Source organism: Eleutherodactylus coqui, chromosome 3 (assembly GCF_035609145.1).
Source record: "Eleutherodactylus coqui strain aEleCoq1 chromosome 3, aEleCoq1.hap1, whole genome shotgun sequence".
In the NCBI taxonomy this organism is placed as follows: domain Eukaryota; kingdom Metazoa; phylum Chordata; class Amphibia; order Anura; family Eleutherodactylidae; genus Eleutherodactylus; species Eleutherodactylus coqui.
Genome location: NC_089839.1, coordinates 301,554,276 through 301,582,137, shown reverse-complemented (window position 1 = coordinate 301,582,137; position 27,862 = coordinate 301,554,276). Strand labels below are relative to the sequence as shown.

General features: G+C 43.7%; 1 protein-coding gene across 2 annotated transcripts in view; it reads left to right on the top strand.

The window, feature by feature from the left end:
• The window catches only part of ERICH3 (glutamate rich 3), a 66,013-nt gene that overhangs the window by 12,851 nt on the left and 25,300 nt on the right, over window positions 1–27,862 (top strand). For both annotated transcript variants that reach the window (XM_066597794.1, XM_066597793.1), the window contains exons 2-4: window positions 14,311–14,404; window positions 19,037–19,162; window positions 24,645–24,716. In XM_066597794.1, the coding sequence (XP_066453891.1) occupies window positions 14,311–14,404; window positions 19,037–19,162; window positions 24,645–24,716 (292 nt within the window). The remainder of the gene's footprint in view (window positions 1–14,310; window positions 14,405–19,036; window positions 19,163–24,644; window positions 24,717–27,862) is intronic.

The window sequence follows — 27,862 nt, the reverse complement described above, 5'->3', positions numbered from 1 at the left end:
GTATACAGCACCAGAACCAACCTCAGTAGATAGATACAGTACAAGAACCAACCCATAACATGTATACAGCACCAGAACCAACCTCAGTACATAGATACAGCATAAGAACCAAATCCATTACATGAATACAGCATTAGAATCAAACTCATAACATAAATATAGCCCCAGAACCAACCTCGGTACATAGATACAGTACAAGAACCAACCCATAACATGTATACAGCACCAGAACCAACCTCGGTACATAGATACAGCACAAGAACCAACCTATAACATAAATACAGCACAAACCAACCTCAGTACATAGATACAGTACAAGAACCAACCCATAACATGTATACAGCACAAGAACCAACCTATAACATAAATACAGCACAAACCAACACCAGTACATAAATACAATACCAGGACTATGCTCATACCATGAATACAGCACCAGAATAAAGCTCAGTACACATATACAGCACAAGAATCAAACCCATAACATAAGTACATCTCAAAGCAACCTCAGTACACAGATACAATACCAGAACAAAGCTCATAACATAAATACAGCACCAGAATTAAATTCATAACCTAAATACCACAGTAGAATTAAGGAAATGTGTAACGGGGGCACCAGTGGGGTAACAGCGGTACCTTGGAACATCAGAGTCCGGGGGACGATGATTCATGTAGCCCCACAAGACATTGCTGTACAAACGAAGGTTATCTGCCCTGGTGACTTAAGAGGGTCGATCACCCCTGGTCTACATCCACCTGGTTCTGCCACTACAAGCTGGTGACGGGCGCCCTGTGTGACCTACACAGCTCACATATAGCTATGGCCGGCGATGAGCTGCAGTATAACGGAAGTCACCGAGTCACTATGAGATAGCGGTGGCGCTAGACTATATGATACTCTCATTGGTCAGTACCGTTAAAGTGACCGGTCATAGCTGTACGCCAATGGATAGTCAGGGGACAATGAAGAGAAGAAGACAGTAAGCATCACCTATAGATAGATCGTCATATAGGAATTGGACCCACAACTTGATATCTGCTTTATCGTCCTATAATAATACATAAAGACGGTGTCGGAATAGGGGCTCCTAGTGCCCACCAGTAAAATTAATTCTAAGGCCCCCCTGTACAGCTATATGCAAATATTACCATATCCCCATTCAGAGATTCCTTCCCGCTGCATTCTGCATATACTTCGATAGAAAGGTGGCTGCGCTTGTATGCGGTCCTGTTTCCACTGAAGTATATGGAGAATGCAGCAGACGGAGATTGGTGGACTCCCATATACCCAATAAGTGCAGATCCTGTGGCACAGCCCATGCAGGGGGCGCTGGGCTAGGGGCCACTTTGGCTGAGGGCCCACCGGGGGATTCACCTGTTTCCATATGGGCCAGTCCGAGCATGCATAAGGGTTACTCTAGACTGAATGTAACACAGCCGTGAACACAACTACCTGGAAATCCGCACTCGGCTGACGAGGAACAATCGCCCGGGGACACTTGATCAACCTATTAAACAGAAAGGCGATGCCGGTGTCATCGGGATTTTAATTATACGCTCTTTTCACAAATGGCTCTTGAATGCCTTCCAGCAGGTTCATTAAAGTTCTAGCGCAGGAAGCAACGGCTGATATAAGTATACAAAGGACGCGCTCATTGTATCCAGCAGAAAGGCTACAATAGAAGGGGGACGGACGCTTTGATGAGTTTTTTCCCTCAAAGGTTCCTATTTACATAAATATTTGCAATTCAGAGATAATGGGGAAAAAATCGTGCCTGCGCCGCTCCGGTAATGACGCTCCGGTAATGATGCTCCAGTAATGACGCTCCGGTAATGACGCTCCGGTAATGACGCTCCGGCTCTCAGATACACAAGCTCCATAAAATCCGGCATTTTCTACTATTTCTTCATTACTTCTTCTGCTGTTTCGACTTTAGTTTATTTTAACTCTGTATCCACAAATAGAAACTTCAGTGGTTACTCGGAAGCCGCCAACAAGTTGCCGTTGTTGGACCTGTTACTTTTATTACAGTGTTTCCCCGAAAATAAGACAGTGTCTTATATTAATTTTTGTTCCAAAAGGTTTAACTTTTTTACATGTATAACTGTTAGCAGGGCTTAATTTTGGAGTAGGGCTTATATTTCAAGCATCCTCAAAAAGGCTGAAAAATCATTTTGCATCCTCAAACATTCTGGAAAATCATGCTATGTCTTATTTTCAGGGTATGTCTTATTTTCAGGGAAACAGGGTAGGCTAGGTACCCACTTGAAAAAAAAGTCATCGTTAGAAAATATCGCGCTCGCCAGCATGCAATTTTGCAGTGGATACGAGGCGTTTTTTAAAAAAAATCAAAGCCGCCTTGCATCACTTCGGGGAAGTAGTGATTCTCTGCCATGGCTGACAGCCACAGCCGAGGGTCGCGGATTGTCACACATTGTATTCAATGATCTCACATCGCACCACGTGCACCTTACACGTCATGCGATGCTGCCACCGGGCTCATTAAAAACAATGGGCGATGTGAGGGCATGCCCAAAGATGGGACGTGCTGCGATTTGCTTCCCGCATTGCATCGCTGTGCGATGGGATACGGTAGAACATTGAAACATTTGGTGTATGACCCAAATCAAAAATAACGTGAAACAAGCCAAATTCAGTTATTATGCTTCTGTTAAAAAATACGTAACGGATGCCATCGGAGTACTGTTTTTTTTTTCTCTCTGCCAATTGACTTGAAAGGGTAAGTCTCGTCCGTAAGGGCTCAGTCACACGGGCGTTTATTGCCGCGATTTGCGCATGCGCATGCGTCCGGCGATTTTTTTAAAACCATTGCTTTGCAATGGTATCGGACACATGAGCGCTTTTTATGCGCTCGTCCGATAAATTATAGAACAAAAAATCGCAGATGGCACTTATCTGCGATCTGCGATTCCTGTTCTCTTCTGTATATGCGCTCAATGGGGCCGGCGGCAGCAGCGCCGACCCCATTGAGAACATATAGAAGACAAATCATTCTTCTCTGCCACAGCTGTAACAGCTGTGGCAGAGAAGAACGATGTTTGCCCATTGAATTCAATGGAGCGGCAATACAGCCACTCCATTGAAAGCAATGGGCTGCCGGCGTGCGCGGGATGAATTGTCGGGAAGGGGTTAAATATATAAACCCTTCCCTGCAATTCATCCTAAAATGTGTTAAAATAAAAAAAAATTCTATACTAACCTTTCCGCTGCAGCCGGAGTCCAGCCGCGGCCGCTGTCAGTTCTCCTGAACTGCTTCTCGGCACTATTCAGCCGGCGGGGCTTTAAAATCCCCGCCTGCTGAATGATCTGCCTCTGATTGGTCACAGCCTGACCAATCAGAGGCCAGTTTCACTCACACACCCATTCATGAATTTATGAATGGGTGAGTGACTGCTGCCTCTCAGCGCTGAGCCAATCAGGGGCAGGTCTGACTCACATCCATTCATGAATTCATGAATGGGTGTGAGTGAGGCATGCCTCTGATTGGCTCAGCGCTGAGCCAATCAGGGGGCAGGTCTGACTCACACCCCCTTCACACCCACTGCAGGACGGGAGCTCCAGCTGCCGGGAGAAGGTAACTACATATATATTTTTTATTTTTACACATTTTAGGATGAATTGCAGGGAAGGGCTTATATATTTAAGCCCTTACCGACAATTCATCCCGGGCTCGCCCGCAGCGCATTGCTTTCAATGGAGACGGCTGTATTGCCGTCTCCATTGAATGCAATGCGCTGGACAGCTCCGGCCCGTTTCTAATGAAACGCGGCTAGGAGCAGATTTTCGGGCGATTTGCGGGCGACTTGCGCGCACCGGTCACGCGATTTGCGGATGCGCATCCGTCATGCGATCCGCAAATCGCGCGAAAAAACGCCCGTCTGACTAAGGCCTAAGGCCTCAAACAGATCAGATTAGCGCATGTGATGAGTTTATTCACGCAGCCCGTGTCTGTGTGAAAAAGCCTGCTAGCGGGGGTTGCCATATTGGGTAATATGCGTCCATATTCTGTCTATATCTAGTCCGTTTTTTTAAAGGACTCCACATGGATGAAAAAAACGCAAGTGTGCCGGAGGCCTAACTCCTATTACATGACTGAATAGAGTCCGCCTATGAGGGTGGCTTGTGCGAACATAGGTGCGTTCATATGTGCGCACCCCTGTACGTGCAAAAACACACGTGTATGCAGCTGCACATTATATTCAATGGAGAGGCTGTATAACAGGCGAGAGCTGCCTGTGATTGGCCGAGCGCCTCAGCCAATCAGAAGCAGCTCTTTCAGCAGGCAAAAGAACTTCTTTGCAGAGCCGGGGACAGCACAGAGAGCACACGGCTGAGCCCCGGCAGCTGAAGAAAGGTGAGTATGTGGTTTTTTAAATTTTTTACACTAGTTTGCCTCGTTTTTCAGGGAAGGGCTTATATTTAAAGCCCTTCCCTGAAAAACAATTAAGGGGTGCCGGCAGCTGGATCCTCTACCACAGCTGTCATCTGTGACAGGTGCAGCAGGGAATTCCTTATTCCCAGTGAGGATGAAGAAAACATCTGCCGCATGTGGCAGATGTGTTCTTCATCCCAGCGGGGGACACGGCAGCAGCGGAGAGGTAAGCATATATAATTCTTTTTTTTTTACACTGAAATGGTTGTTATTCAGGGAAGGGTTTATATTTAAAGCTCTTCCCTGAAAAACAATTAAAGGGTGGCGGCAACAGTCGCGGCTCCATTGAAGACAATGCGTGCATTCCCTATGGTGCACGCATGTCCCATCTTTACAGGCACATGCCTGTAAAACACGGACATGTGAACACACCATAGGGAATGCAGTGGTTATAATAGACGCATGTTTTTGTGTGTGCGTATGCACACGCTGGTGAATGCACCCTGAATTGGCTATAGGCTCTTTACTTCTTCACGTGGATCCAGAAGGAACTGTACTGGAGGTTTTGCTGGCGGACTTTGGCCACTGACAGAGCTGAATCTGCGGCAAAATACAATGCAGAAATTAAGGACTTGGACTTCTGCTGCAGAGACAATATCCATACAGATAAATCCATGTTGCATTCCGCTGTCTGAACATGGCCGTCGCGTGGAAATAACTAACAAGTAGACATGCCAGAGAGAGTAAGCTGTATATAGAGGAGCATCCTGAAGATGGAGCAGACCGCACCGTTAGCACCAGATTACCCAGTTATTGGCCATATTTGGTTAGGTTAGAGCTAGCTATACAGCTAGACTGCTCACATGTTGTCTGTAGGGTCAGCCATATATTTTGACTAGAGATGAGCGAGCGTACTCGGAAAAGCACTACTCGCTCGAGTAATTTGCTTTATCTGAGTATCGCTGTGCTCGTCCCTGAAGATTCGGGTGCCGACACGGAGCGGGGAGCTGCAGGGGAGAGCGGGGAGGAACGGAGGGGAGATCTTTCTCTCCCTCTCTCCCGCCCGCTCTCCCCTGCTCCCCGCTGCGACTCACCTGTCAGCCGCAGCGGCACCCGAATCTTCAGGGACGAGCACAGCGATACTCGGATAAAGCACATTACTCGAGCGAGTAGTGCTTTTCCGAGTACGCTCACTCATCTCTAATTTTGACTAATTTTAATTAGTCTTCACTTACAATACAGTGTGGCCGTCTAGTGGATTTTAGTCCTGACGTCAATCCTAATACATGGGACTTTGCTATTGTTCTATTGTATTCTTTTTTTTTAACTTCGTTTTATTAGAAAAATCACGAAGCAATATAAGCAAATTTCCGTCAATACAGTAATATTTTTTAATATACAATAAACAATTAAAAATAAGGTAATAAAAAAAAAAATTAAAAGAAATTAAAGACTTTTTTTCCCTCCATTTTTTTTTCTAACATGCTTGGTTTGCTATGTGTTTATTTTCATTTCTTTCTTGCTATGTTTATATTGCCTTAATTGTGGAGTGCGAGTTTATCCATAGGCCCCAAACTTTTGTGAAGTTATCGGGACGCCCACGATGCGGATATACTGCTTTTTCGTAGGGAATGATTGTGTCGACTAATCTTATCCAATATGAAATGGAAGGCGATCTCGCTGCCATCCACCTCATGGCTAGAGTTTTTCTGGCCAGGAATAGTACCTGTCTAATAAATATTTTGTCATGATGCGTCCACGCCTCCTCATCCAACAGTCCAAATAATGCCACTTTAGGGTCTAGGGCTAGAGGGACCGGTAAAAGTGGGGACAGGAAGATAAACACCTCATTCCAAAATTCTCCAACATAGGGGCAACCCCAGATCAGATGCCAAAAATCGGCATCCAGCTGGTAACATCTGTGACATGTGGAGGTGTCAGTTTTACCCATCTTTTGCAGTCAGACTGGCGTGAGATATGCCTGGTGTATGATATACAATTCTATAAGTTTGTTATTAATTGCTGGTGACACCCATAGGTGTGATTCCATTATCTCCTGCCAGTCTTCTAATGTTAATGTGGGTATGCTTGTTTTCCACATATCATAAATAGAGAATGGGTCACGGCTTATCTTGGCCGACAGCAAGTGTGTGTAAAGTGCTGATATTAGTCCTCTAGGTCCCTGTCATAGGTGTAGCTATAAGCGATGCAGGGGATGCGGTTGCACCCGGGCCCAGGAGCCTTCGGGGGCCCATAAGGGCTTTCTTCTCCATATAGGAAGCCCAATCCTATGAATAAAGCATTATAGTTGGGGGCCCTGTTACAGGTTTTGCATTGGGGCCCTGAAGCTTCAAGTTACGCCTCTGGTCCCTGTGATTTAGGAATACCTATTTTTTGGTATTTGGAGATTTTGGTAGAATTCGGTGGAAACTCTGCAATTAAAGCATGTCTCAACTGAAAGTACCTGAAAAGCTGAAGTCTAGGTACTTTTAGATTCTCTCGTAATTGTATATAGGACGTCAGTCTATAATCCTTGTATATATCTCCTAGAGCATGTATCCCTAGTTTAACCCAGTATCCAACATCCTGCATCATCTTTAGTTAGGGCAGAGTAGGGTTATTCCATAAAGGAGTGTCAGTCATTGTATCTGCGTATTGTTGGATACGCTTTGCTGCGCGCCACACAGACAAGCCTATTTTATGCATGGGTATGAGTCTTGATGATTTTGTAAACTCTGGATGTTCCAAAACCTCAATTAGATTCCGCCTCTCTACCCCATCGGCTAGGTAATGATCTGTGATTGGCATCTCTTCCCCAGTGAACCAATCCCTAAGTGCCCCGCTATGTAATACACTTTAAAGTCGGATAATGCCATTTCAGCTTGGTTTTTAGGTCGTCGTAGTGTAGTGAGTTTAAAGGGGTTGTCCCGCGCCGAAACGGGTTTTTTTTTTTTCAATAGCCCCCCCGTTCAGCGCGAGACAAACCCGATGCAGGGGTTTAAAAAAAACAAACGGATAGTACTTACCTGAATCCCCGCGCTCCGGTGACTTCTTACTTACCTTGCGAAGATGGCCGCCGGGATCTTCACCCTCGGTGGACCGCAGGTCTTCTGTGCGGTCCATTGCCGATTCCAGCCTCCTGATTGGCTGGAATCGGCACACGTGACAGGGCGGAGCTACGAGGAGCCGCTCTCCGGCACGAGCGGCCCCATTCAGAAGAAAGAAGACCGGAGTGCGCAAGCGCGTCTAATCGGGCGATTAGACGCTGAAAATTAGACGGCACCATGGAGACGAGGACGCTAGCAACGGAGCAGGTAAGTGAATAACTTCTGTATGGCTCATAATTAATGCACAATGTACATTACAAAGTGCATTAATATGGCCATACAGAGTGTATACCCCAACTTTGATTCGCGGGACAACCCCTTTAAGTTTGGAGCGAGACGGGTCCCAAACAAATCTAATAACAAGAGAGTTTAGGGTTTGGAAGAAACTTTCTGGAACTTAACCCGACATATGTTGTAACGAATAGAAACATTTGGGTTGGAATACCATCTTAATAAGGTTTATACGGCCTGCCACGGATAGAGGTAATTTCGACCAGGCCTTTAGTTTGGTTTGTATTAGGTTTTACAGCGGGCTTATAGTTTCAGCTTTAGTATTTTTATGGTCTTGCACTATATTAATTCCCAAATACTTGAATTTGGTTACTTCCAATAGACCACAGGCTGACACATCAGAAATTGTGGTCGCGTTTTGGGCTGTATACATTATTGCCGATTTGGACCAGTTTATATAGAGTCCAGAATGTTGAGTAAAAGAGTTTATTATCTAAAGGCCTTGTGAGAAGGAATGCTCTGGGTTAGGGAGGAAAAGAACCATATCATCTGCATATAGACCAACTTTACTCTCTCTACCCCTCCAGCTCACTCCCGTAACCGCAGAGGTATTGCGTGAATGGATGGCCAGTGCCTCTATTGTTCTATTGTATTCTTGATTAATATTATATATAAAAATTGCCTCCTGCTAAGTCACCGAAACCTCCAAGGAGGCCGTCTGCCTTATATACTATAGAACAATGATTGCATTGATGCCTGGAACATACTCAAAAACGGCTTGATGGGTCATTTACCATGTATACTGTGGTAGGTGCAACTGTTCCGTAACTCAATACGTATTATTTATTATATGTTCTGCAGGGAAGTGGTTAGCGGTAATTATTTTTATTAGTTGCTACTATTTCTTAGAGTTGTTCAGCCACTGCATTAGCTGATGATTTTCTACATGGAGGCATTATAATAGTACTTACATTCATGTAGGAAAACGCATACATAAAAAGAGCTTAAAGAGGTATTCCAGGGCAGTATTTAAATCGTTTTTGTTGATGACCAACAGACCATCAATAGATGATCAGAGGGAAGCTGCCACTCCAGGCCCTTTTACATGCAACGATCCTTTGAACGACTAAGTGAATTAATGACTTTTTTTGCATAAAATGCTGAACATTTAAATGTACAGATAATCGTCTCCATTTTCCTCATTAGCTAAAGCAAACACTGTCTATGTTGTTTGCTCAGGCGGGCGTGTGTTTATGCTAGGAAAACTCTGGCCAGCAGCATTTTAATTAGTGTTAATAAAAGCCATTGTCTTCTGCAGGCATGAGTACATGAGCAGTCATTGTGCTTAGCAGAGCAAATAATCAGCCCTCCTGTCAATTATTTCAGTCTTTCGAGTGGCTAATGAATGCCGTTTAAACTAAACGAGAAGCGAACCATCTAACAACTAATTTTATGCAGGCTGAAACTAAATTATAAATAACAAGTGAAGGAAGAGTGCATGATGGCCGCGCATTTACATGTAACGATTATTGCTCACTTTCACCCACTTGAACGAATTATTAGTGATAATTATTGCGTGTAAATGGGCCTTCAGATGCCTGCCAATCAGCTGATTCCCAGGGGTCCCTTTCACTGCAGTTAGCAAAGGAAAGGAAAAAAAGATGATCAGAGTCCAGTGGTCTGGGTTGGTATTACAGACACAACCTCCTATGTACAAGCATATGACAAAATTAATACTGCATACCTCTGTACAAGAATATAACTACTATAATACTGCCTCCTATGTACAAGAATATAATTACTATAATACTGCCCCCTATGTACAAGAATATAACTACTATAATACTGCCTCCTATGTACAAGAATATAATTACTATAATACTGCCCCTATGTACAAGAATATAACTACTATAATATTGCCCCCTATGTACAAGAATATAACTACTATAATACTGCCTCCTATGTATAAGAATATTACAACTATAATACTGCCCCTATGTACAAGAATATAACTACTATAATATTGCCCCCTAAGTACAAGAATATAACTACTATAATACTGTCCCCTATGTACAAGAATATAACGACTATAATACTGCCTCCTATGTACAAGAATATAACTACTATAATACTGCCCCTATGTACAAGAATATAACTACTATAATACTGCCTCCTATGTACAAGAATATAACTACTATAATACTGCCTCCTATGTACAAGAATATAACTACTATAATACTGCCTCCTATGTACAAGAATATAACTACTATAATACTGTCTCCTATGTACAAGAATATAACTACTATAATACTGCCCCTATGTACAAGAATATAACTACTATAATACTGCCCCCTATGTACAAGAATATAACTATTATAATACTGCCCCCTATGTACAAGAATATAACTACTGTAATACTGCCCCCTATGTACAAGAATATAACTACTATAATACTGGCTCCTCTGTACAAGAATATAACTACTATAATACTACCCCCTATGTACAAGAATATAACTCCTATAATACTGCTCCTATGTACAAGAATATAACTACTATAATACTGTTCCCTATGTACAAAAATATAACTACTATAATACTGCCCCCTATGTACAAGAATATAACTACTATAATACTGCCTCCTATGTACAAGAATATAACTACTAAAATACTGTTCCCTATATACAAAAATATAACTACTATAATACTGCCCCCTGTGTACAATAATATAACTACTATAATACTGCTCCTATGTACAAGAATATAACTATTATAATACTGTTCCCTATGTACACGAATATAACTACTATAATACTTTCTTTTATGTACAAGAATATAACTACTATAATACTGCTCCCTATGTACAAGAATATAACTACTATAATACTGCCCCTATGTACAAGAATATAACTACTATAATACTGCCCCCTATGTATAAGAATATAACTACTATAATACTGCCCCCTATGTATAAGAATATAACTACTATAATACTGCCCCTATGTACAAGAATATAACTACTATAATACTGACCCCTAAGTAAAACAATATGACTACTATAATACTTTTCCCTATGTACAAAAATATAACTACTATAATACTGCCCCCTATGTACAAGAATATAACTACTATAATACTGCCCCTTCGTACAAGAATATAACTACTGTAATACTGCCCCCTATGTACAAGAATATAACTGCTATAATACTGCCCCCTATGTACAAGAATATAACTACTATAATACTGCCCCCTCTGTACAAGAATATAACTACTATAATACTGCTCCTATGTACAAGAATATAACTACTATAATACTGCCCCTATGTACTAGACTATAACTACTATAATACTGCCCCCTCTGTACAAGTATATAACTACTATAATACTCCTCCTATGTACAAGAATATATCTACTATAAAACTGCTCCTATGTACAAGAATATAACTACTATAATACTGCCCCCTATGTACCAGACTATAACTACTATAATACTGCCCCCTCTGTACAAGAATATAACTACTATAATACTGCCCCTTATGTACAAGAATATAACTACTATAATACTGACCCCTGTGTACAAGAATATAACTACTATAATACTGCCTCCTATGTACAAGAATATAACTACTATAATACTGCTCCCTATGTACAAGAATATATCTACTATAAAACTGCTCCTATGTACAAGAATATAACTACTATAATACTGCTCCCTATGTACAAGAATATATCTACTATAAAACTGCTCCTATGTACAAGAATATAACTACTAAAATACTGCCTCTATGTACAAGAATATAACTACTATAATACTGCCCCTATGTACAAGAATATAACTACTATAATACTGCCCCCTATGTACAAGAATATAACTACTATAATACTGCTCCTATGTACAAGAATATAACTACTATATTACTGCCTCCTATGTACAAGAATATAACTACTATAATACTGCCCCCTATGTACAAGAATATAACTACTATAATACTGCCCCCTATGTACAAGAATATAACTACTATAATACTTTTCCCTACGTACAAAAATATAACTACTATAATACTGCTCCTATGTACAAGAATATAACTACTATAATACTTTTCCCTACGTACAAAAATATAACTACTATAATACTGCTCCTATGTACAAGAATATAACTACTATAATACTGCTCCTATGTACAAGAATATAACTACTATAATACTGCCCCCTATGTACAAGAATATAACTACTATAATACTGCTCCTATGTACAAGAATATAACTACTATAATACTGCACCCTATGTACAAGAATATAATTACTATAATACTGCCCCCTATGTACAAGAATATAACTACTATAATACTGCCCCCTATGTACAAGAATATAACTACTATAATACTGCCCCCTATGTACAAGAATATAACTACTATAATACTGCCCCCTATGTACAAGAATATAACTACTATAATACTGTCCCTCTGTACAAGAATATAAATACTATAATACTGCCCCCTATGTACAAGAATATAACTACTATAATACTGTCCCTCTGTACAAGAATATAAATACTATATTACTGCCCCCTATGTACAAGCATATAACTACTATAATACTGCCCCCCTATGTACAGGAATATAACTACTATAATACTGTCCCCTATGTACAAGAATATATCTACTATAATACTGCTCCTATGTACAAGAATATAACTACTATAATACTCCCCCTATGTACAAGAATATAACTACTATAATACTGCCCCCTATGTACAAGAATATAACTACTATAATACTGCCCCCTATGTTCAAGAATATAACTACTATAATACTATCCCTATGTACAAGAATATAACTACTATAATACTGCTCCCTATGTACAAGAATATAACTACTATAATACTGCTCCCTATGTACAAGAATATATCTACTATAATACTGCCCCCTATGTACAAGAATATAACTACTATAATACTGCCCCCTATGTTCAAGAATATAACTACTATAATACTATCCCTATGTACAAGAATATAACTACTATAATACTATCCCTATGTACAAGAATATAACTTCTGTAATACTGCCCCTATGTACAAGAATATAACTACTATAATACTGCCCCCTGTGTACAAGAATATAACTACTATAATACTGACCCCTAAGTAAAACAATATGACTACTACCGCATGATACAAAATATTTTTAGCCTAGTACATAATACAGTGTTTTAGTTTCTACTTCCACAGTACATTTACTCATAAGTTGTAAAGGTCAAGCACTTGGCGATTTCTAAGTCCTAACCACTCTTAGCACAAAGGGCGATGATGTGCCATCAATGACGGGATTATCTATGCACTCTTATCCCTAAATCTCCATATAGAGGTTTAAAGCCATACATTCCTAGAATTGTGTCCTGCTCAATCAGATACATTATAAACAGCGGACAATTCCTGGCAACCTGCAAGCAGGCACCAAGGAGACTCCATGCTGTTGCTATAGTGTCTGAGCAATGTGCAAACAATGCAGAGCAAACACTGCGCATTATTATAGGGCAGTGTAAGGTCACCGGCACTCGGGGTGCCAACCCCAGCCAGGATCCATCCTAGGAGGTCACTGTCACAGCAAGAGAAGAAAATAATTGAGTCTCTGTGGAAATGTCATGTTGTACTGACACCAGTATACAGAGCGGAGCGATCCGAGTGCACAGAGGGCGCATGTATCTGAGACATATTGTTATCCGTCATGCTGTAGCTTGAATTTTTAATATTCATCTCATTCATTATCAGCAAATCTCAAGTCCTCTACCTTTCCAGAAATCGTGACTTCCTAAAATAACTTTATTACGTCAGTAAGTGGTAGAGATGATAACAAGGCAGATAATATCCCACCTCCACACTCCTCACTCACGATTCTCTGATGGAGATGATGACTTTTATCATGAAAAAAAATAATATTCTAAGAATACTAACGAGGAAGAATGCCTGTGTACAGAACAATTTAATAAGGAGGCGGCGTGCATAAGTGCAAAACACAGGAGGGATACCCATGGGGATGAAATCCTTACAGAAAGGTGAAGCCTCTATGTTGCTTCTTTGACAGAGGAAAAGAGTATATTTGTTGGAAATGTGAGATACAATATATCTGCATCCGTATTTTGATATGTAAGAGAAAGCAGCTACTATAATACTACCACATATTTAACACAATATAACTACTATAATACTGCCTCCTATGTACAAGAATATAACTACTATAATACTGCCCCCTATGTACAAGAATATAACTACTATAATACTGTCCCCTATATACAAGAATATAACTACTAGAATACTGCCTCCTATGTACAAGAATATAACTACTAGAATACTGCCTCCTATGTACAAGAATATAACTACTATAATACTGCCCCCTATGTACAAGCATATAACTACTATAATACTGCCCCCTATGTACAAGAATATAACTACTATAATACTGCCTCCTATGTACAAGAATATAACTACTATAATACTGCCCCCTATGTACACGATCTAGGGATTTGTGATGTTCTTGATGTTTTGTGTTGTGTATATAGGTTTTCTCTGTTTTTGTATTACAGACCGCTGTCGGCTTATAACAGCCTCACAGATAAACACCTAACAGGATATTTCAACAACACGAGGATAAGGAAACATCTGCAGAGAGCAGGACTGGTAAGAGACCTGGAGAAACGCTACTTCTAAAAGCATTCTGACAGAGCAAGTAGAAGCAGATGTATTGCTGATAGCCTGCAGGGATCTCTGTTCCAAGAGGCTTTTGAGGCTTATAGAAGTTATTAGCATGTTATCCTAAGAAATTGTTCCAATATAGTTAACACAGTTTTCCCTCTAATGATATTATTCTATATTAACAGAATAGAGGATAAATGTCTGACCACTGTCACATGGGACATTTGGGATGTGCAGTTCTTACTGCATCCTACATAGTGGCACATGCCTACATCCTACATAGTGGCACATCCCTACATCCTACATAGTGGCACATATACACATGGGGATGTAGCACTATCCCGGTATTAGAGTATCTTGACGCCACCAGGAAGTTAGGGGTTTGAGAGGACTTGGATGCAGGCAAGCCCCTGTCACACCCCAACTTCCCGATTGGCTAGTTGTCAAAGGTCCTAGCAGCACAATGTTTAGTCCATGCTAGGCGTACAAGATACAGTAATACCTGCATCCACCGCCGCTGTTCACCCATTATGTTAAAACTGGAGCCGACGGGGACACTCCCACGGGCCCCGGTAAGGGGAGGGCAGAGGTCAGTGCAGCCGTGCTGTAGAGAGCCATGGTGCCGACGCAGGGGACAGTCACAGCGGGAAGAGTAACAGAGGGAAGCCACCGGGGGCACAGTGCCGCCAGTGCAGCACTGGCCACAGCCACTGTAGCACTGCAACCGGTAGCCCGCTGCCGCAGACACCGCTGGGAACACTCACATTAAGAAGAAGCCACCCCCGATGCAGCGCATTCCACTATCACTTTACCGCTGCTGCCGGGGAGGCCGCAAGCGACGCCAGGTACTGTGCTGGCAGGAAGAGTCAGAGGAAGAAGCCGCCGCCTGGGGTAAGCCACCGACACCGCCGATGCAGCTCTGCTGGCTGGAGGCGGCCGCCGCCTACAGTCACAGCGGGGCCAGCAGCACACGCGGTATACCCACTTGAGGAGACCACTGTGCATTGCTGACTTCCAGGACCTGCTGTGAGGGTGACTAATAACAGCCCATCAGGAACAGGGGGCGTCAACCCCCTGTCAAGCAGCAAGTATCTTGACACCACCCACACTTCAGGTGGCGTCAAGATACACTAATACCCACTATTCCTACATCCTACACTTCGGCACATATACACATGAGGATGTCGCACTATCCCTATGTCCCAGACAAGCAGCACATATACACATGGGGGTGTAGCACTATTCCTAGGTCCTAGACAGCAGCACATATATACATGGGGATGTAGCACTATCCCTACTCCCTACATAGTAGAACATATACACATGGGGATGTAGCACTATCCCTATGTTCTACACAGCAGCACATATACACATGGGGATGTAGCACTATCCCTACATCCTACACTTCGGCACATATACACATGAGGATGTCGCACTATCCCTATGTACCAGACAGCAGCACATATACACATGGGGGTGTAGCACTATCCCTACTCCCTACATAGTAGAACATATACACATGGGGATGTAGCACTATCCCTATGTCCCAGACAAGCAGCACATATACACATGGGGATGTAGCACTATCCCTATGTACCAGACAGCAGCTCATATATACATGGGGATGTAGCACTATCCCTATGTCCCAAACAAGCAGCACATATACACATGGGGGTGTAGTACTATCCCTACTCCCTACATAGTAGAACATATACACATGGGGATGTAGCATTATCCCTACGTCCTAGACAGCAGCACATATACACATGGGGATGTAGCAGTACATTATACTACGATCTGACAGGCAGTTTATTAAGCCCCATCACAGGTATGGATTGCTCCGATCTGCAATGTTCGATTTAAACACAGCAGTATTGACAACTGCATTTAAAGGGTTAACAGCTGCGCTCAGCATGAGCTCTGATCACGGCTGTTGTAGGCGGGTGTTAGCTGTCCAAGACCGCCGGCACCTGCATTGTCTGGAGCGGGATCAGTGCACGATCACTTTCCATGCAAACCCCGAACCTCCATGACGTACATAGCAAGTCTGCTTCCTGTAAAGGTTCGCCGCAGTACTCACACAGCTTCACCAAGACCAAAGGGAAATCCAATTTTGGGAAAAGGCTGACTTTAGGTGTCTGCAGTCTCTGATTGGCCATTATGAACCCCTTCATCACAGGCTGTTTAGCCTGAAACTTACCTTAGCTTTTTATTATTTTCTGCATAATCTGACTTCTCTTCATTAGAATACGGCGCAGGAAAACTTCAAAGGCAGATTGTAACGGAGTGCAGAAGTAATTAGTGATCAGGAAGGTTTATCATGGATCGGATAGTAAAAACTGGATGACAGGAAGGGGTTGTCCCGCGGCAGCAAGTGGGGGTATACACTTCTGTATGGCCATATTAATGCACTTTGTAATGTACATTGTGCATTAATTATGAGCCATACAGAAGTTATTCACTTACCTGTTCCGTTGCTAGCGTCCTCGTCTCCATGGTGCCGTCTAATTTTCAGCGTCTAATCGCCCGATTAGACGCGCTTGCGCAGTTCGGTCTTCTTCCTTCTGAATGGGGCCGCTCGTGCTGGAGAGCGGCTCCTCGTAGCTCCGCCCCGTCACGTGTGCCGATTCCAGCCAATCAGGAGGCTGGAATCGGCAATGGACCGCACAGAAGACCTGCGGTCCACCGTGGGTGAAGATCCCGGCGGCCATCTTCGCAAGGTAAGTAAGAAGTCACCGGAGCGCGGGGATTCGGGTAAGTACTATCCGGTTTTTATTTTAAACCCCTGCATCGGGTTTGTCTCGCGCCGAACGGGGGGGCTATTGAAAAAAAAAAAAACCGTTTCGGCGCGGGACAACCCCTTTAATGACTTTTAAATGCCTCAACTAGAGGCACCAGTCAGTCTTTAGCAACGCTTGCCGCTGCTGAACTTCCTCTCCCTCCCGTTTTTGGATGACTTCCATAGACTTCCATAGGAGTCTATGGAGCCTCCTGTGTTGTGCAGTCCAAAGATAGGACAAGACCATCTTTTAGTGCACAAGGAGATAACACACTTTTGTCCTATATATTGTGGTGCAATTGTTTTTGGCGCATCAAAAAAATCATTCGTCTGCAGTAATCCATAGGAGACCATTGGTTCTAATGGACGTGATTTTTTTTTTGCGAATACATAGGCTTGTTTCACACTAGCGAGGGCGATATCAGGCTGTGATTCACGGCTCGATATCGCACTTTACTCATGTGAAAGCCCTGTAGATGTGAGTTTTCATGTGAAAATAGCCTCACATTACTGTGGAGATTTCCCTAACCACAGCGCAAGGAATTACCCCAGCTGCTGCTGAAGGTATTTCCCCAGCCGCGGCTCAAGGGATTTCCCCAGCCGCAGCTCAAAGTTTTTCCCAGCCGCGGCTCAAAGGATTTCCCCAGCCGCGGCTCAAAGGATTTCCCCAGCCGCGGCTCAAAGGATTCCCCTAGCCATAGCTCGAAGGATTCCCCCAGCCGTGGCTCAAGGGATTCCCCCAGCCGTGGCTCAAGGGATTCCCCCGGCTGTGGCTCAAGGGATTTCCTCAGCCATGGCTCAAAGGATTCCCCAAGCCATGGCTCAAGGGATTTACCTAGCTGCTGCTGAAGGGATTTCCCCACCGCAGCTGTCACAGCCATGGCAGAGGATCGTAAAGTTCTCCCATTGCTGACGCTGGCCCCATTGAGAACAATGGGCAATATCGCAAAAAGATAGAACATGCCGCAATTTTTTTTTCTCGCAACATTGCACGAGTAACAACATTGCAAATGTAAAGGAAAACATTGAAAATCATTGCTTTCATAATTCTGCGTTTTCACTCAGTCTCACATTGTGCGGAAATCGCTTGATTTTCTCGCCGTGTGAAACCGGCCTGAGCGTCACAATAATGCTCATCTGAATGAGGTCTTGAGAGAAAATCACCTTCATAAATACCTGCGCAAGAAAAAATCTCATCCAAACTAGAAGGGAATAAAATAACGCCGGCAGAGAAGAGCCACCGGTCCATCTACAATAAGTAGCTCAATAAAAATAGACAAGGGGGAGGAGTTACTGTAAGGCTCTTCTTATAGTGTTTGTTAAAAATTTGAATGAACTCTTCATATCTCCTGTCCAAGGCATGTGGTAGGGGAATACATCCCCATATGTATATGTGCTGCTGTGCTATCTCCTGTATTCCTTGGTTTGGGGTGTGATTGTTCTCACACCAAGTAATCCTGCAGATATGAGACCTTTTGATGGCTAACAAAGATACATGATGTTACAGCGAGCTCTCTATGTAAGACACGGACAGAACTTGTGCGAGAATATCAGGCGTGTGAATACGACCTTAATGTACCATAGCACCTCCAATAGGAACCAGGAAGTGGTCCACAACAGCAGGGTATTGACACTGGACAAGAGGGGGAAAGGGAGAAGAACCAGGGAGTATAATGATGTAGGGCACAAGAGAGATCGGTGGCCGGACTGTCGCTCCATGAGCCTGCAGATGAATTTAGGAGCTCTTTTCTGTTTTGGCGGGGTCACCTAATGTCAGTCACACGCTTCCTATAAACTATATAACTTTAGTGTTGTTTGAGTCTGAACTTCTATTCCAGATCACAAGAAGTGGGAGAATACTGACTGAAAAGGAGTACAGAATCAATGCCATGAGAAGAGACCACCAGAAATACATCAGAGAATGTCTGGCCCAGGCAATATTTCAAAAGGTCATAGATATGGAGGTAAGTACTTCACCTTATGAGTCCCATAGCAGCCTTGGGGTCTGACCTTATAGTAGACTCACCATGTACATTATGTATCCTCAGCCAGTAATGTTGTATCATCTTGTTTATGGCCAGCTTTACACAGTCTATTAGCCAGTAGGTTGTTCTGCCTTTGACTTTATGATGATGCTGGGCCTACTTGTCTATACACAAAGACGGGGCAATGGGGGGGTGTAGAGGTAGCAGTTGCACCCCCGGTCTTGGTGGATGGGAAGGCTCTTCAGCCACATAAGACACCCTATTTATGCCTCATGTGTCTTATGTGTCTTAAGGTGCACAACTTTCTCTTGTCTGAGGGCCATATTGCCATACTGAAGACTTCCAAAGGCCGCATTGGTGTTCCCATCTGAGACATTTATGTTGGATCCTAAGTATATGCCATAATAAATCGTAGTAAGTTCCACTTCCAGGATTCCTACCTATTGGGAGAATGGGGGCCACCTTCTCCCAGCCAATCAGCACTCCAGACATCAGGAGACAATGTATGTGGCTTCCTCCATTGTAGATGATGGATGTCGAGGTAATGCCATAGCCTTTCATACGTCCTATAACCTACATCGGAGAATGCTGCATGCACATACGATGCCTCTAACTCATATACTCTGAGTATATATATACTATATATATTTCTGGAGGGCCAAACGGGTGAAGAGACTTTATTCTCCTCATATATAGAGGACCCGGACATGGCTACACATTACTTGTCCGTTCATCCTTAATTGCTGTGCATCCCTAATTTAAAGTGACCCTCTGGGCTGTACAAATAGAGATCGCCACCCTGCTTCTCCGACTGCCTGATGCACACTGTGTATAGCATGGATCGGTAGTCTAAGATCCTACGTACTGATCTGATTGGTCAAGCGGCTGCCCCCTATGCTCCAGTAACACCAGGCCTGCTGATTCTCTTGCACTATCTGCATTCTGTGGAATATAAAATATATATGGTAGCATGCTGCTCGTATTTGCCTCTGAGTTATCAGCCATCTGACTCGTATCTGCTATTAGTCTTCGAGGGACGCTCTATTTTAGGAAGTGAATTCCCAGTAGGAGCCGTGCAATCAGCTGCACAGAGTTTCCCGCTGAAGCCTGGATCTCATTGTGTGCCGGCTCTTCCATTTTCGCGGTGAAGCATTCTTGTTGTTATTGCTGTTTTATGTGTTTTTATCCATTTATAATAAATAAGGATCTGCTATTGGATTCTGAGTGCCGCCCCACATTGTGCTTTTGGTTGCACTTCACTCCCCCGGCAGCTTGTAATGTGAGACACGAATGAAGCGTTAAGCTACCTTCACATCTGCGCTGGATCCAGACAGCTGATGGAAAAACCAAACTGACCTCATTATAGTCAATGGGGTCCGTCCGGAACTGCTCGGTTCTGTCATAAGAGGGATCCACATTGCTAGGGGATTCCCCTTTCCTGCACCCCGAACGGAGCTGCAAAACGGAACCCCCAAAGCAGATGTGAAAGCAGCCTCACTTTACTTCACTGTCAAGTATGTTGTAGAAAGCAGACATGGACGCACATTCACATATTATACACCGGAGGAGTGATCTCACCAATGTTTATAAACATTGTTACATTTTGATCAAATTGCAACATTTCGTGTTCTTTGTTGCATTTTGATCAAATTGCTAGCCACTTCATGGTGACCTATTTTTAGTGGGTGCCTACTCTACTGGGACCCCAGTCAGAGGCGTAACTTGAAGCTCCTGGGCCCAAATGCAAAACCTGGAACGGGGCCACCAACTATAATGGTTTATTCGTAGTACTGGGTTCCCTATATGGAGAAGAGAGGCCTTATGGGCCCCCTAAGGCTCCTGGGCCCGGGGTCCAACCGCATCCAGAAGTCACACACCAATAACAGTTATCTCCGTCCCACGTTCGCAGAGCTCCGTGGCAGGCAACTCTCTCATTTCCATAAGTGTCTCTCACCACCATGCACAGTATATGTATAGGGATCTCTTCTGCAGGACAAGGCACGTTGTACTATTCAGTGACTCACATCGTAGTAGTAATACGGCAACATCGTACTGCCTACTATTTACTGTGCGTCCACTGACTGTCACGTTGGACCGGTCATTCTTGCAGCTCTCGCTATTCTCAGGTCCACGGTGCTGTCAGCAGAGACCGAGTTCCCTGCGGGAAAGGAGACTCCTCCATCCGTGTGGTCTGTCTTGGCCCCTGGGTCATCAGGGGGATTTCTGTCATCTCTTGAGCGTTGGCTTCCCCAAAAATGGAGGTAGCACTAGGGGCCTCACACTCACTTGCCACTGCCACACACTCTACTGCCCTACTTTTCTCAGGACTACGGTGCTGTTAGCAGCTTTCAGGGACCGAGTCCCCTGGGGGACAGGAGACTCCCTTTCTTTCCATGAGGTCTGTCTTGGCCCCCAGGTCATCAGGGTGATTCCGGTCATCTCTTGAGCGCTGTCTTCCTTTAGCATGGGGGCAGCACTAGAGTCCCCACACTCACTGGCTGCTGCCACAAACCCCACGGCCCTACTTTACTGTTGCATCTGCCACACAAGACATGTTCTGCTGAACCACCCACACGCACTGCTGCTCCAGCCCTTCTGTATGCCCCTTGTAGGGTACCAGAAATTCCCGTGCTTAGCGGTAGGGAGAGGGCAGGGATGTGTTTGCATGAATGAGGGAATATTCTCCTGTGCCTCCGCATGGGCCACTTCTACACTAGCCCAAGTAAAAACCAGAGTGGGACAAATGATGCAAATACAACAACGCTGTAGATATAGACATGGGCGCTCATCCACATGGTATATTTGTCGCGCTTCACTCCCCCAGGCCGGAGAAATAGCAGCTTGTGATGTGAGACAGGAATGAAGCGTAACTTTACTCCGCTGTCATGGAACGCTCAGAGAGAAGCATCACTGACACGGCCTGTCACCACCTGTTTGTTCTTCCCTTGAATGGGATCTCGGTTTCCTCACAGACGCCTATTATTGGACTCTAGTGAATAATACATTGGTGTAAACCATCACTCCGCTTCTTCTATATGATCTCGCCATATCTGATTTACATCTCAAAATAATTCTATATCTATAATTTACCTAAAGGGGTCCTGCCAAAATCAGTTGATCGCCCCAAGTTCTACTATGAATACCCCTGGCAAATAGCTGATTCTGCCAGGAGAAGTTGTCATGGTGGACTGTAGCTAAATGCGCCTTGTACCTCCTTAGGTCTGCCTGGTCAGATGATCTTCCCACGTGCGGCAGCATCTTGTGGAGCTACATGAATGATTTTCCTCTTGGTTAGGTCTTCTCCCATCTGATGTTCCAAGCTGTCAGACCATCAGCAACCCCACAACACAACTGCTTAGTTATGTTACTGTATTTATGTAATGAGTTTGGTTCTGGTATTGTATCTATGTACTAAGGTTATTTTGTTCTGTATTTGTTATGAGCTTGGTTCTGTAGCTGTATTTATGTTTTGAACTTGGTTCTGGTATTGTATCTATGAACCAAGTTTGGTTTGAGCTGTATTTATGTACTGTACGTAGTACTGGTGTTGAATTTATATACTGAGCTTGGTTCTAATGCTGTATTTATGTTATAAACTGGGTTCTGGTGTTGTATTTACCTACTAAGGTCTGTTTTAGTATTGTATTTATGGTTTTGTATTTATACATTGAGCTTAGTTCTGTCATTGTCTTTATGATATGAGCTCGTTTCTGGTGCTGTATCAATGTTATGATCTTAATTCTGGTGTTGTATTTATGTTATGAACTCAGTTCTGTAGCTGTATTTATGTTGCGAGCTTAGATCTGGTGTTGTATTTACATAATGAGTTTGGTTCTAGTGCTGCATTTATGTACCAAGCTTGGTTCTGGGGCTGTATGTATGTACCAAGCTTGGTTCTGGGGCTGTATTTATCTTATGAATTTGGTTCTTCTGTTGTATTTATGCTATGAGCTTGCTTCTGCCGCTGTATCTATATACTGGTTCTGGTACTGTATTTATGTTGTGAATTTAGTTCTGGGACAGTATTTATTCACTGAGCTGGTATGTTGGGAGTATGCTTATATCTACAGACTTTCTCCACAAGTCAGGAAAATTGTCACACAGGGTGCCGTCTGACCTAAGGCTGGTAATGTAAGCCACGATCAGCCTTAAATTTCCTCTCTAGCTCTCATAACAGGGAAAATGTAGTATTAGGGGATTGAAAAACTAGCTAGAAATAGGAGACGTGGCTAAATGGAACTATGCGGTATACACGGGGGGCTGATTTGCGGCAGAATTTTAACAATGGGCGGTCTGCTGCAGATCAGCAATGGAAAACCGACCTCAAAGCCCGCACCATTTGGTGCAAAATTTAAAGCGGAATTTCTCATGTATTTCTGTGCAGAATTTACCCCCTCGCTGAGAAGAGGTGAATTACACAGCGGAAATGGTGATGAAAAATTGACATGGTGCGAAATGAAGTTCTGCGCCACATGTCCATTTCTAAGCGGGTTTTGTGCGGATCAGAGGCGTAACTTAAAGCTCCTGGGCCCAAATGCAAAACCTGTAACAGAGCCCCCAACTATAATGCTTTATTCATAGTACTGGGCTCCCTATATGGAGAAGTTAGGCCTTATGGCCCCCCCAAGGCTCCCGGGCCCGGGTGCAACCGCATCCCCTGCACCCTCTATAGTTACGCCAGTGAAGCAGATCATTCCTGCAGCCTGCAGACAATATTTTCAAAGTCCTATCCACTTTGCTGCTACTGTAAATGCAGCGGAATTTCCGTGCAGAGGGTCCGCACAGAAATTCTGCGGCAAATCGCCCCTATCTGGACCGCCCTTAGATGCACCAAATATATTAGCGGCATGCACCATTATTGCAGTGTAAAGTACAACAACCGAGAGTTGGTATTGGGCAGAGAGAAGTGTCTGACATGCCTATCAGGATGCGCCAAATCTATCACACAGCGTGAGCCGCTATAATTCTGCGCAGCTTCTACCTGATTCATCTAGTCTTACACTGTCTAAATGTAAGACATTCTTAATAAATCTCCCAACGTTTGGTCCTCCTGGTGATGGACATTAGAGATGAGCGAGTAGTGCCTTAGCCGAGTATCTCCCCGCTCGTCTCTAAAGATTCGGGGGCCGGCGTGGGTGACAGGTGAGTTGTGGCGGGGTGCAGGGGGGAGCGAGGGGGGGAGCGAGGGAGAGAGAGATCTCCCCTCTGTTCCTCCCTGCTCTCCCCCGCCCCCCCGCTGCTCCCCGAATCTTTAGAGACGAGAGGGGAGATACTCGGATAAGGCACTACTCGCTCATCTCTAATAGGCATTCATCTTCTGACTCTCGCCTTCCATCATCCGTAGTTAGTTATCACTGTGGGTGAACATGAGCACCAGCTGCCCCCATGGTTGACACTACCCCTCCTGCCCGGTAGTTACACTCCTCATACTGACATTATCGATGTCTCTTTTTCCTCCCAGCGACGTCACCAAATTGACATTAAGAGAGAACTGGAAACGTTCACCAGGAAAACCCGAGTGCAGAGACTTAAGGTAATATTCTGCGTTGTACCCTACACTATGTATACACCATCCTGCCAAACGCATTAGGGCACCCATCAATAGTATGGATTGTGTCTTATTAGCATGTCACGTGTCCTAAGCCATGCTACATAAGCTGCAGACCCTCGGAGGTGTCACCTTAGTTTGTGACGGGAACTTCATGCTTTTGGATATACGGGTTATGCCGCTGCACATGAGCCGTCCTTTACAAAGGGCATCAAATGTATCAACCCGTCTACAATGCTACAAGGAGCGTCGTCATTGGACAGTTGAGCAATGGAAGAACGTTCTATAGAGTGAAGAATCATGCTACTCCATCTTCACATCAGATGGCAGTACCTGGGTGGGGAGGATCATGGGAAACGACTCTTGCCTGAGTGTGTTGTGCCAACAGGTAAAACAGGTAAGGTCTGGGGTTTTTGTACGTGGCATGGTCTCGGCCCGTTGGTTGTAGTGGAAGAACCGTCAACATGCAGGTGAACCCTGAAATTCTAGACAATAATGTGCTGCCGACAATGTGGCAATACTCTGGGAATGGTCGGCCATACTTCCAACAAGACGACGCACCTTGATACAAATCCAACACTGATTTACATTCGTTTGAAGATACGGATGTTCCATGATTGGACCGGCTGCACAGAGTCCCGACCTGAACCTACTGAACATATCTGGAACATCGGGTCAGAAATTATGAACAGCGTCCGTATTCTTTGAGAGAACTTGCCTTATGTTTGCAGGATGAATGGAGGGAAATACCAGCTGAAGTGTGTCAGATGTTAGTACAGGGTGGAGCGCGGTAATTTGCTAATTTGGGAGTGAAATAAAAAAATAATGAACTTGTAAAAACGTTATTTTATATTTTATTTACATTGAACAGTAGTGGAATTTCAAGACGTTGTCTCCACCGGATTCTTCATAGTGAACTGAATTTTCACCCGTATAAAATGTGCGTGGTCCAACAATTGTCAGCACGGGATTATGTTACACGACGAACATCTTGTGAAGACATGCTTGCATCCATACCTCGTGACGCAATTGTGTTCTTTTCTGATGAGGCACATTTTCACCTCAGTGGGTGTGTAAACAACAAAACATGCGGTACTGGAGCGATACAAACCCCAGAGAAGTTCACCAGAGACCTCTGCATTCGGACCGCGTCCCTGTGTGCTGCGCCTTATCACCAGTAGGCATCATTGGCCTTACTTTTTTCCGGCAACTGTGAATTCCGAACGTTACTTAACTATGCTGCAGGATTTTTTCCAGCCAGCACATGAGGCAATGCAATTAGAGGATACATGGTTTCAACAAGATGGTGCCACTGCACACACAGCGAGAATTACCAGGAATTTTTTGAGGCAAACGTTTCCTGAACGGCTTATCTCTCTGAGGGGTGATCTTAACTGGCCGGCACGCTCACCAGACTTAGCCCCATGCGATTTTTTCCTTTGGGGTTACCTGAAGTCTAAGGTGTATTGCAACCGTCCCAACACCCTGGAAGACCTAAGGAACAATATTGACGCTGAGATTGCCAGAATACCAGTCGACATGCTTGAAAGAGTGCATGAGAACTTCAGAAAACGTATGCAGCAGTGTGTGGATAGCGAAGGGCAACATTTGCCAGATACAATATTTAAAACCAAATAATTTGTAAATTCCACTGCTGTTCAATGTAAATAAAATATAAAATAAAGTTTTTACAAGTTCATTATTTTTTTATTTCACTCCCAAATTAGCAAATTACCGCGCTCCACCCTGTACAAGGTATACCATGGAGAGCATCCGATGTCATTAGGGCCAAAGGGGCCCCAGGAAGTATTAATATATGGGAATAATGACTACTAGTGATTCTCGCTCAGGGGTCCAATTACTTTCGGTAGGAGAGAGTATATACATACAGAAAGAATGTGATCGGTGTGGGAGACACCCATGTTGGCTTTGAACCAGCTAAGCAGCCTAATTAATCTCCGGTGCTAGTAATTAACACTGCGCAGTTACCTGTGTGGTTTTGCACACACAGTCTCCTATTGAACCTCGGATGCACATGAGTACCCAACCTATTAACAGGCGTTGTATGATGACTGGGGATGTGAGTCTGTACTGCGTATAGACAGCTGGTTCAGGGTTCTTCCCTTCATCAATGCATGGTAGGGGTTCAGGGGGGTGGGGGGAGTGGGCAGAGGCCATCAATGGGGTGTGGGGGTACCGAGGATGGGGTGTTGGGGTACCATGACGAGCCGTATGAGGAAAGAGCACCATGAAAGTGCTGCATGAACATGAATATTCTGGTTTGGCTTACATCCCAAGTCATGTGACAAGACTTGTTAAAAAGGTGAATAATGACTCATACTGTAGCTACCTTCCAAAAGGTGGCGCTGTGCAGGAATTAGTCCATCACCCATTTGCTTAGCTTTTTCCCAGAGAACCTTTGCATAAGACTCCCTACACCTTGCGATGCTTTCCACAAGGAGAACCATTATCCTCCCAGACTCACACAAGGAAACGCTTATTATTAGGACCTTATGGGATTTTGGAACTATTAGTAATAAGGGAGTCCAAATATGAAAACAGTCATCTCATTTAGTCCATATGACAATAGGAAATGTACATCCTGGCCATATATATAGACACCTGATGGCCAAATGATCAAAATCTCTTATTTTTCTCAAATTAGCAAAACTTCATAAACTAATTTAATTTAAAAAGTCTTATATGAGGCAGAATTAGTCAACATGGCTTCATAGGAATGAGAAGAAATACTAGTGTTGAGTGAACCAAAGCGGTAGAACCCCGTTTTGGGTCGAACTTTACTAAAAGTGTAATTAGGCACGAACCCAAGCCAAGCATTTAGCAAACATAACACTGTAATAGCCATAAAAGCCCTGTATAACAGAGTATTATATAGGGCCTTTATATCTCCTAGACAGCGTTATACACCAGTTTTAGGAGTTGTAGTGAACTTCTGCTTCCGTTCAAACTAATTCGGACCAAACTGAACTTTTTGAAAAGTTTGGTAAACTGGTTGAACCGGAGTTTTCCAAAGTTTGCTCATCACTAATAAATTCAATTGTGTGTCTGTGAAATGCGATTGCGTTACAGGTATGTAATACTACATACAACCACCAGGGGGCACTCTTGTC